Genomic DNA, 12478 nt, shown 5'->3' with positions numbered 1-12478 from the left:
CGGTTGGAAAGACAGAGAGACCTAGCAACCGGACAGGCACACACAGCCACTCATCCTTTTATTAAAGTGGATTACTGTCAAGCGTACAGCATTAGGTGCGAGGATGGCCCTCAATATTTTTCTTATTTGTACTTTCTCATTGTGACTTGTCCTGCCTGCGGACTGTTGTATATTTATATCTAATACCAGCAGGGGTACCTGGTGCTGCCCGAGGGTGAAATAAAGTGCAAGTGCAGTCACTAAGCAAATTCCTCAACTTTCACTGACTAAACCCACCATGAAGAGCAAACCTACCCGCCTGTGCCAAGCCCCAAAAAGGTCTACAAGGGGCACTTACTTAATAATGTGCAGTCACTAAAACAACTTTGCCAAAGGGGGACAACTTTGAAATGAAACACAGCTGGTGGTCTCCTGTACAAATGGGGAAATCTGTGCAAAAACTGGCGGAGAAGGCTGGGGGGGCAACGATGTGGATCTACATGCGGGTCAAACACACAAACACGCATTCAGCTTTCAGTATTAGATTACAATTTATGTATTCATTAATCTGTGATTTATTGCCGCTCTTCTGTTTAGTAATCTGTTACTGTACCACATCCTGTTTTGATCCTGCAATTTGGATGTTTCTGCAAAACACGGACAAGGAACACACACTGTCATACGGTTTATAGAGCAAGAGGCTTGTTTTTGTTTAGTCGAAAGAGTAGGATGCAGAGTCATGTTTGAGGCCCGCATTTACTAAAAGGCTAAAGCAAGAGAGTGCAAGACAAGGTGAAAAGTGAAGGAGAACATGGAGTTACAGCTCCAGATCGGACACAGAAGTGAGTGAGAACAGACGCAATGACCGTCTGACTTGAACAGCAAAGGACCAAGCCATTCGATGTCACATAGCCTGCTGAGTGATTTCATTGATGGGTAAGCGAGCGAGTTTGTAAAAGAACAGGACGCACTTGCATCCTCTTGTTTACTAAGGTTGATCTCGGAATCCTGGCGCCATATTGAAGTAAAATCAGCTGCACCTACAAGCTGACGATCAGCACTTTCTAATGGACGTTAGACAGCCGACTTGTAGGGGGTGGACTTCACCAGTAAGAAGCAAAATATCAGTTATGGCAAATCACTGACTAATCAAAAACTTGAGAAGTGGGCACACGTGTGTATGTACTGTACGGGTGTGAAAACACCACCTGTTGGAATGAAAAATGCAATGCAGTGCAAAAAGTGCCATGAATTGGTAGCTTTGAGAATGGCACCCTTGAGCGGGCATGTTGCTTATACCCCCCGCCAATGAATTTAAAGCACATTTCCATGCGTGACAGCAGTACAATAATAATAATGGCTAACAGGAGCTACAAAAGAAAAGTAAAAACTAATGTACAATAAGCCTACAAAATTTCATTTTTTGAAAAAAAAAAATGAACAAGTAACACCAATGGTCTGCAGTTGATAAAAATAGAACTTGTCACACCCCCTGGCTCTGATGAGGTAAGCAATGCCACCCCAGGACGCGAGGGGGCACGGACACTAACATTATCTTCTCCTGCCTCCTCCGCAGCCAAGAGGGATGATTGACAGGAGAAAAAGCCCCGCCCCTTATGTTCCCCAGCATATAAAGCCGGCCTGTTCCCAGAAGGTGCCATCAGATGCAAGGCTGACTAACCCAGAGGACGGAGCTCAGCTCCCACTGCCAGCCAGTTCGATTTCTGTTTGCGCTGTTATCGGCCCTCTTCTCAGTTTATAATTAAATGGGGTTACCGGGGTGGTATTCCAACCTTTCTTGATTTGTCCAAGTTACCTGCCTGCCTGCTCACCTTTGACACTCTTTAATACAAAACGAGAGGCTTCTGCACGGCTATTTTTGCAGGAGTTTAGTGTGAAAGTAAAAAAAAAAAAAAAAAAAATCGTTAGAGGTAAAGAAAACAAATCGTAAGTGATGTCGGCTCTAGGAGCAGAAAATCGGTGATCGTTACCAGCCCTAAAAAAAAACGGATCAGAGCATCCCTACAGTGACGTCACAGGTGTTTAGGTCAACAGTTCCATTCCAATTACATGACACTTCTACACCGAGGTGCCAGCAGTAGACCACTAGGTCACGATTTCTGGTGGATTAGGCCAGCTGGCATATGGGTGTATATTGCCTTAAATAATCTCGTCCCATCTTATATATCAGAATGTCTGACACCTTATATTCCAAATCGTAACCTCAGATCCTCAACTGAGCGTCTCCTTAGAATTCCAAGAGCAAAACATAAAAGAAGTGGTGAGGCGGGCGGCCTTCTGCTGTTATGCACCTAAAATCTGGAATAGCCTGCCAGTAGGAATTCGCCAGGCTAATACAGTGGAGCACTTTAAAAAACTGCTGAAAACACATTACTGTAACATGGCCTTCTCATAACTTCACTGTAATTTAATCCTGATACTCTGTATATCCAATTCATTATAATAACTATTCATGGTGGCTCTAAATTCTGTACTAACCCCTACTCTCTCGTTTCCTTTTCCGGTGTCCTTTTGGTGGTGGCTTGTGCCACCACCATCTACTCTAAGCACCATGATGTTCCAACAATGATGGATGGATTAAAAGCCTGAAGTCTGTATGACCATCAGCATCAAGTGACTCCGTGAGAACCCCAACTACAAAGAGGACTTTTTTCATTTATGTTAGGTAGAATGCCCAGAGGGGACTGGGTGGTCTTGTGGCCTGGAACCCCTACAGATTTTATTTTTTTATCCAGCTCTCTGGAGTTTTTTTTTTGTTTTTTCTGTCCACCCTGGCCATCGGACCTTACTCCTTTTCTATGTTAACTAATGTTGTCTTATTTTAATTTCTTATTTTGCCTTTTATTTTTCTTTTCTTCATTATGTAAAGCACTTTGAGCTACTTTTTGTATGAAAATGTGCTATAGAAATAAATGTTGTTGTTTTGTGTGTGTGTGTGTGTGTGGGTGTGTGAGTGTGTATACACATACACTATACTGCCAAAAGTTTTGGGACGCCTACCTTTACACACACATGAACTTCAATGACATCCCATTCTTAATATGGAGTCGGCCCACCCTTTTCAGCTCTTCTGGGAGGGTTTTCCACGAGGTGCAGGAGTGTGTGCTGATGGGAGTTTGTTACCAGGAGACCTTTGGTGACGTCGGGTGCTGATGTTGGATGAGAAGGCCTGGCTCACTCACAGTCTCCGCTCCAATTCATCCCAAAGGTGTTCCGTCGGGTTGAGGTCAGGGCTCTGTGCAGCCACACCAAACTCGCCCCTCCATGACTTTATAGACTATGCTTTGTGCCCTGGTGTGTGTGCCCAGTCGTGTTGCCATCCCCAAACTGTCCCCACAAACTCAGGAGCATGAAATTGTCCAAAATGGCTTTGTATGCTGAAGCATTAAGAGTTCCTTTCACTGGAACTAAGTGGCCAAGCTCAACCACTGAAAAACAACCCGACACCGTAATCCAAATTTTCCAGTCAGGCGAGTCCCGTTCTCCTGGCCAGACTCGTCCATCGGATTGCCTGATTCGTCACCCCAGGGGACACATCTGTACTACTCTAGAGTCCAGTGGCGGTGTGGTGGGCTTTACACCACTGCTCCAGATGCTTTGCATTGCACTTGGTGATGTCAGGCTTGGCTGCAGCTGCTCGGTTTCCATGAAGCTCCCTCTCTCTACGCTGCACTGTTCTTGAGCTTTTGGGGGTCTGCAGCTATGGTCTCTGCAGAAAGTTGGCGACTTCTGCCCACCTCAGCATGCGCTGTCCCCGTTCTGTGATCTGACCACTTTGTGGCCGAGTTGCTGTTGTTCCCATTGTTACAACACCACTAACAGATGACCATGGCATATTTAGTAGCTAGGACATGTCACGAATGGACGTATTGCACGGGTGACATCCTATCACGTTACCACACTTGAATTCACTGAGCACCCATTCTTTCACAGATGTTTGTGGAAGCCGTCTGCATTTATACACCTTTGGCCATGGAAGTGACTGGAACCCCTGAATTCAATGATTTTCCCAATACTTTTGGCAATATGTACATATGAAACATCGTCATCTGTGGATGCTGTCCACCAGTCTCGTGTTACGTATATCAAAGACGCCCAATGCTAGACTCCTCACCTCCAGCTTCAAGCTGTCATGCTCCACTTTGAACTCCATCCGAGACGGCGCAACGTCAAATGTGATCCTCTCCCCCCGATAGAAAGGCACCTAGAAGCAAGAAGACAATTCAACGAACTGCACAGGAGGACAGCGGTCAGCCCGCGAGGGGTAAAGGGTCAAGTGCTCACCACGGTATATTCACCACTGGGCAAAGATGGAAAAGTGAACGTGCCGTCTTCCCGGGACAGGACACTGCAGAGATATGCCAGGGACTCTTCTTCTGTGGGGTACCCATCCAGGGGGGCCGTGCTGCAGCCGGAGACATCCTGAGAACAGAAGAAGACAAAGGGGCTCCGTTACTGAGGACTTGTCTGCCACGGGGTTTACCGTTTCACTCCGATACGCCAAAGACAATAAACTTCAGGATGACATAAGCATGCAGGCACTTGGCGAGTATTAAAAAGGAGGACCAACGGCAACCTGCGTTCCAAAGGGAAACCAGCAGTTTGAAACTGGCCGTGTGTGTGTGAGTGAGTGGGACCCTGCGATGGACAGGCAACGTGTCCTCGGCTGGTTTGTGCTTTGACCCCAGTGCTGCTGGGAGAGGCTCCCATTCCCTACAGCCCTGCAAAAGATCAAGTGGGTCAGGTGGCGTGATGTCAGTTTTTGGTATCTATGTGCTGCTTGAAACTCCATCTGAATAAAGGAGGGCAACGTGCTGGCATCAAAAAAATTTACAAGACCCAACAGATCAATCCACTGAAACAGCAGTGAGGAAACACACTGGCACTCGAAATCAAAAGACAAGCAGCCCACCAGCACAGTCAAGAACAACGGAATTCAGAGATGACTGGCGTTTTCAACCCTGGGGTCTTCAGTCCCATCAGGTGGAGCTGGCAAGGAATACAAGACAGTGTCAGAAAGGCGCTAGTTTGCGCCTGACCCGGCACAGACTTGACACAGGAGGCACGTATAAAATACAAAGATTTTATTATTCTTCACCCGTGGGTGCACGTCTTCCCCATGACCCACAGGCAATACACAGTCCCAAGCACTAATAACCACCAGTACAAGCACTTTTCTTCTCCTTGGCACCACCACTCCTCTCTAGCAACCTTGTCCTCCTCCACCCGACTCTGGCCCTTTGAGTGGTGGTCGCTGGCTCCTTTTATAGGTCACCTGGAAGTGCTCCAGGTGTTTGATCACCGAGTTCCGGCTGCACTTCCAGGTGTGATGAATCTGTTGCCCACACGGGCTCAGGAGTCCCAAACACAGCACCTCCTGGCGGTACCTGCGGGACCCAACAGGGCTGTCCTCAACTCCAATTCCCAGGGAGCCCTGTGGGAAACCGAGGCACTACTCCAGCCCAGGGGGGGCGGCCATCTAGCATCCAGGGGGAGGTATTGCACTGTCCAGGGCTGCTCCCCCTGAATATAGTGTGTAGGGGCGTCCCAGGCTGGGCATGGACGCCAGTCGACTGCCACAACAGAAAAAGAATGGCAAGGGCACGCGGGAAAAGTTGTGGTGCCAACTAGCTCTGCCTGAACACACATTTAAAGACCACCACTGAACGTGTAAAGATTATGTTACAGCCGTGGCCCAAAAGTTTTGAGAAGGACACAAATGTGAATTAGGGTTAGTGTGCTGCCTCGGTTTTTACGGTGGCAATTTGCATCGACTCCAGAATGTTCTGAAGAGATGAATTGCAATGAATTACAAAGACCCTCTTTGCCATGAAAATTAACTTCATCCCCAAAAGACCCCTAACTGATTGACTGAATGACAATTGCTTTACTGGTGGGCCACTTCACCAGCTGCTAGAGTCTAAATCCACCTGACTTTATATTGATTAACAACGCAGATTTACCAAAGACCCCGCTGTCAAATATCGGTTAGCATGTCGCTTATGCATTTCAAGAGTCCTTCACATTCACACATGCAACGCCATCACCTTTATAGTTTCATAAGAAATTAAGAGTGTGGGGACGGAGTGTGGGCTTTGATGTCCGCCACAGGCATCTGCTTTGAAGGCCTACAGATGGAACTGAAGTTTGTTAGGACGTGTCAGAGAAAAAGAGCAAAACCAGCTTGGCCTACAGTCGTGTTGAGAAGGACACAAATATGAATTGTCACCAAGTGTGCTGCCTCAGTTGTTATGACGGCAATTTGCATCAACTCCAGAATGTTCTGACGAGTGATCAGATGAACTGCAATGAATTACAAAGTCCCTCTCTACCATGAAAATAAACTTCATCCCCAAAAAACCACTGCATGCCAGCCCTGCCACAACAGGACTTGATGACGTCATTTCAGTGATCTTCTCGCTAACACTGGAGAGAGTGTTGACGAGGACAAGGCTGGAGGTCACTCTGTCACGCAGATTAGTTTACAATAGAGGGGTGAAGAAGGCTTCAGGGCACCCAAGAGAGTCCAGCAAGTGCCAGGAGCATCTCCTAAAGTTGATTCAGCTGCGGGCACCACCAGGGCAGAGCGGCAGCAGGCAGGTGTGAGTGAGGTGAACATTTTTGGAGGATGGCCTGGTGGGCGTCAAGAAGGGCAGCAAAGAAACCAAGAATAGCATCAGGGGCAGACTGATATTCTGGGATTGGACTGCTGGGGTCAAATAATTTTCTCGGATGAGTCCCCCTTTCCGTTTGTTTGGGGCATCCGGAAAAAAGAAGAAAAGGTGAGTGGCGCTACCATCAGTCCTGTGTCAGACCAACAGTAAAGCATCCCGAGACCATTTATGTCACATGTGGTTGCTTCTCACTCACAATTTGGCCTAAGAACACAGCCATGAATAATGAATTGGACCAAAACATTAAGTCGAGAGCAACTTCTGCCAACCCTCCAAGAACAGTTTGGTAACCAACATGATGGAGCCACCGGGCCACAAGGCAACAACTAAGTGGCTCGGGGAACAAAACACTGAACTTTGGGCTCCATGGCCAGGAAACTCCCCAGATCTAAATCCCATTGAAAAGGTGGGTGGACAAAGAAAAACCCAGCAATTCTGACAAAGTCCAAGCATGGATTATGCAAGAATGGGCGGCAATCAGTCAGGATTTGACCCAGAAGCTGACTGCCTGCAAAGAAAGAAAGAAAGAAAGAAAGAAAGAAAGAAAGAAAGAAAGAAAGAAAGAAAGAAAGAAAGAAAGAAAGAAAGAAAGAAAGAAAGAAAGAAAGAAAGAAAGAAAGAAAGAAAGAAAGAAAGAAAGAAAGAAAGAAAGAAAGAACTTCAAATCTGGACTCTGTGCATAAACTTTATGTCATTGTCAATAAAAGCCTTTGAAACTTCTGAACTGCTTGTAATTCCACTCCAGTATCCCACAGAAACATCTGACACAAAGATCTAAAAACATTGAAGCAGCAGACTGGGTGAACACCAACAGTGGGATCCTTCTCCAAACTTTGGGCCACGGGTCTACATTTCCCACTCCTAAAGTGCACATTAAAGATTCTCATGGCTTTGATGAACAAGTCTCTCCAGAAGGTCTGAAGGAGTCAAAAGTCCTAGCAAAAGCTCCACTGGAGACACAAGTGTGTGGCAGGTGGGCAGTTAGATGGCAAAGCTTGAGAGCTCCACTGAAGACCCACCCACACCCACAACCCACCAGCATGCAATCCCAGCCTACCCTCCAGCTTACCTCCCTGTTGACACTCCTGGAGAACAGCAGGAAGGCCACTTCTTTCATCGGCTCTCCATCGCTCTTCACGGCCCCAGAGACGTCGTACCCTTTAACCATCAGGGGCTCGGCTGCCTGGGCGTTAGAGTTTGACACCCGGACTGATGTTGTGCTCTAAAAGAGAGATACGCTTCAACATACATCACAGAGGGCAGCTTCAAAAAGATAAAAATCTCACGGCACCACAGCTGAAAGCTTACATTGAGAGTTGGAACGGAGGTCTGGCAGATCTTCAGCGGAAGTGGAACCAATGTGCTCAGATATAGTGCCCCTCGTGTGGTAAGCGGACCACTGAGCTTCACTGGGGCTCTCTGCCGGTCTTAATAAAGAGCTGGCAGCCTTGCATAAGGAGCACTAATGAAGTACAAAGTGAAGATGAGGAAAGACGCGTGAAGACAGCAATGGGTGACCCAACGCTTGTTCTGGTCTAGCAATTTCAAGAAAAACGTATTACTGGAATGCCAAGAGAGGTTGGGAGCGGGCACTGATACAGAGCGTCGCCGCACCCACCAAGCTCCTCTGGGAAGGCTTTTCCACGAGGTGTAAGGTTGTGTGTTGATGGGAATGTCTGACCAGGAGAGCATTGGTGAGGTCAGGCGCTGATGTTGGACGAGAAGGCCTGGCTCACTCGCAGTCTCCCAAAGTGTTCTGTCAGGTTGAGGTCAGGGCTCTGTGCAGCCACACCAAACTCGCTCCTCCATGTCTTTATGGACTCTGCTTTGTGCACTGCTGTGTGTGCTCAGTCGTGTTGCCATCTCCACAAACTCGGAAGCATGAAATGGCTTTGTATGCTGAATCACTAAGAGTTCCTTTCACTGGCACTAAGTGGCCAAGCTCAACCCCTGAAAAACAACCCCACACTATAATCCAACTTTCCACTTGGCACAATGCAATCAGGCGAGTCCCGTTCTCCTGACCAGACTCGTCAATCGGATTGCCTGATTCGTCACCTCAGAGGACACGTCTGCACTGCTCTAGAGTCCTGTGGCGGGTGGTGGGCTTTACACCACTGCATCCGACACTTTGCACTTGGTGATGTCAGGCTTGGCTGCAGCTGCTCGGCCATGCAGACCCATTCACTCCATGAAGCGCTCTCTCTACGCTGCACTATTCTTGAGATTTTGGGGGTCTGTAGCTATGGTCTCTGCAGAAAGTTGGCGACTTCTGCCCACCTCAGCATGCGCTGTCCCTGCTCTGTGATTTGACCACTTCGTGGCTGAGTTGCTGCTGTTCCCAATGTCTTCCAGTTTGTTATACCACCACTAACAGCTGACCATGGAATATTTAGTAGCGAGGACATGTCACGAATGGATGTATTGGACGGGTGGCATCCTATCACGTTACCACACTTGAATTCACTGAGCACCTGAGAGCGACCCATTCCTTCACAGATGTTTGTGGAAGCCCCACAAAGTCGAAAGCCTGAAATGGCTTTGTATGCTGAAGCATTAAGAATTCCTTTGACTGGAACGAAGGGGCCAAGCCCAACCCCACACCATAATACCCCCACCCCCCCACCCCACTAAACTTTCCACTTGGCACAAGTCCTGTTCTCCTGACCAGACTCGTCCATCGGACTGCGTGATTTGTCACCCCAGAGGACACGTCTGCACTGCTGTACAGTCCAGTGGTGGGCTTTACACCACTGCATCCGATGCTTTGCATTGCACTTGGTGATGTCAGGCTTGGCTACAACTGCTTGGTTTCCATAAAGCTCTCTCTCTCCACTACACTGTTCTTGAGCTTTTGGGGGTCTGTAGCTATTGACTCTGCAGAAAGTTGGTGACTTCTGCCCACCTCGGCATGCGCTGTCCCAGCTACGTGATTTGACGTGGCCTACAACTTGGTGGCTGAGTTGCTGTTGTTCCCAATTGTTTCCACTTTGTTATAATAGCACTGACAGTTGACCGTGGAATATTTAGTATTGAGGACATGGCACAAATGGACTTATGGCACAGGTGGCATCCTATCACGGTACCTGGCTTGAATTCACTGAGAGCGACCCATTCTGTCACAAATGTTTGTAGAAGCCGTCGGCATGCCAAGGGGCTCGATGTTATACAGCTGTGGTCATGGAAGACATTGGACCACCTGAATTCACTGATTTGGAGGGGGGTCCCAACACTTTTGGCAATACAGTGTATGAAATGTGCTTATATAAATAAAAAATAAAAAAAACCACTGTACATTTAGGCACTCACCTCTTGCAAGATCCATGCTGGGTGCGTTGCATGCACTTCATAACTTCCTGGGAGTACTTTTGAGAAGGTGTACCTGTCAAAACACACACACACACACACACCAGGTCTTCAGTATGCATTCAGCTCAAATCCAGTCTAGTAACTTGCCACTGCAGCACCACTCACCTGCCCCCTGGCTGCGTCTGCGTGCGCTGCAGGTCCACATCAGAGCCGATCTTCTTCAAGGACACCTGGACTCCTGAAGGTCCCTGCTCCTGCCCTTTACTTATGACCTAAAAGGCATAAACACTGAAGAATAATCAAGTGTCGCCTCAGAAAGGACTATAAGCTGACCTCGGGGAAGGCTGGGTATTGTACGCGATTGGTCTGAGGACCCATGGGGGTTTTAAAAGGACCTCCGCACGTAAAGTGACAGGAACGTTTTTGGTGGCACAGAATCACGGAGTATCAGATTTAGCTGAATAAACTGCCGCACGATATACTACCCTGAAACACGGAGGTCCACACTTGGGCTCTGCTTGACAGGGTTATGGACAGAGTGGACTCGAACACATGACACACGTGAGTCAGGCATGTCTTGAAATGCCTAATAAAATCAGTCACACCCCCGTGAAACGTTTTGACAGTTTATCTAATAAATAAGTAAGAACGTTTGTCTGTTCCGATGTTTATCACAACGCAATCCCCAACTGAGAGGAATCTCTCTCTCTCTCTATATATTAAATTATATATATATATATATATATTAAATTATATATATATATATATATATATATATATATATATATATTAAATTATATATATATACAGTGGAAGCTCTAGATACGAGTTTAATTCGTTCCAGCACTGAGCTTGTATAGTGAATTTCTTGTATCTAGAACAAAACTTCCCCATTGAAAATAATGGAAATCCAGTTAATCCGTTCCGCACCCCCAAAAATATGAACATAAACAAATAACACTGATAAAAAATATATACTGTAGTTTACCTTTAATTAAAGTTTACCTTTAATAAATAACACTGGTAAATAAAACGGGTTACTGTGGGGAAGGAGAGTCCCCCTCTGATTCAGGAAGGCTCTCTCTTCTTGGGAATTTTACCCCACTGGAAGCAGGTTCTGGGTCAGAATCACTTGACTTTCTTTTAGTTGCAGGTTGCTTTACCAAAAACTTATCTAATGACACTTGCTTCTGTCTTCTTTTTAAGATGCCCCTAAAATGCGACACTACATTGTCATTACACAAGTTCATGGTGCGCCCACACACTGCTTTATTAGGGTGATTTTCTTCAAAGAAAGTTTTTACTTCTTCCCATTTTGCTAACACTTCTTTAATCTTACTGGAAGAGAGGGTCTCATCCCCTGCTCCCTCCTCCCCTAACGAAAGCTCTTCTACCACCTCTTGCTGCTGCTCCTTGTGAAGTTCCTTAAGTTCATCCGTCGTAAGTTCTTCACTATGCTCCTCCACTAACTCATCCAGATCAGCACCATCCACATCCAGACCCATACTTTTCCCCAGAGATACAATTTCTTCGACTAGCTGCACTGTTTTGTCCACAGGTTGAGGATCGAAACCAAAGTCAGGAACACTCTGAGGCCACAGTTTTTTCCATGCCGAATTCAGGGTCCTCACTGAGACTTCTTCCCAGGCCTTATCAATAAGGTTTAAACAATTTAAGATGTTGAAGTGATCCTTCCAAAATTCTCTTGAGGGTCAGGCTTGTATTTTCGGTCACTTCAAAACACCTTTGAAACAAGGCCTTCGTGTACAGCTTTTTAAAGTTGGAAATTACTTGCTGGTCCATGGGCTGGAGAAGTGGAGTGGTGTTGGGAGGAAGAAACTTGACTTTGATGAACTGAAATTCCTCCAGCAAATCATCTTCAAGCCCTGGAGGATGTGCAGTAGCATTATCCAGGATGAGCAAAACCTTGAGTGGCAACTTTTTTTCTTGAAGATATTTCTTCACTGAGGGGCCAAAAACTTCATTGACCCACTCAATGAAAAATTGCCGTGTTACCCAGGCTTTGCTGTTGGCCCGCCACATCACATTCAGTTGTTTTTTTCTGCACCTTCCCCCTCTTGAAAACTCGTGGATTTTCTGAGTGGTAGACGAGCAACGGCTTGATTTTACAGTCTCCACTTGCATTGGCGCAGAACAAGAGGGTAAGCCTATCTTTCATTGGCTTGTGGCCAGGCAAAGATTTCTCCTCTTGCGTGATGTAGGTCCTCTTAGGCATTTTCTTCCAAAAAAGACCTGTTTCATCACAATTAAACACTTGCTGGGGAATAAACCCCTCACTAGTAATAAATTGTTGGAACTCTTGCCCAAATTTATCAGCAGCAGCTGTATCAGAGCTGGCAGCCTCCCCATGTCGCACAACACTGTGAATACCGGTTCTCTTTTTAAATTTTGCAAACCATCCATGGCTTGCCTTAAATGCCTCCTCATCTTCAGCCGACGTACCTGGTGTTTTTCGAAGAAGGTCCAAGTACAGT

General features: G+C 46.6%; 1 protein-coding gene across 1 annotated transcript in view; it reads right to left on the bottom strand.

Annotated features, from left to right (window-relative positions):
- The window catches only part of nomo (nodal modulator), a 152360-nt gene that overhangs the window by 37399 nt on the left and 102483 nt on the right, over nt 1-12478 (bottom strand). Inside the window, 5 exon segments of the mRNA XM_051934327.1 lie at nt 4115-4204; nt 4285-4422; nt 7744-7896; nt 9984-10056; nt 10149-10255. Coding sequence (XP_051790287.1) covers nt 4115-4204; nt 4285-4422; nt 7744-7896; nt 9984-10056; nt 10149-10255 — 561 coding nt within the window.

Source organism: Erpetoichthys calabaricus, chromosome 11 (genome assembly GCF_900747795.2).
Source record: "Erpetoichthys calabaricus chromosome 11, fErpCal1.3, whole genome shotgun sequence".
Classification (NCBI taxonomy): domain Eukaryota; kingdom Metazoa; phylum Chordata; class Cladistia; order Polypteriformes; family Polypteridae; genus Erpetoichthys; species Erpetoichthys calabaricus.
The sequence above is the reverse complement of the archived record's forward strand: the minus strand, read 5'-3'. Positions and strand labels throughout refer to the sequence as shown.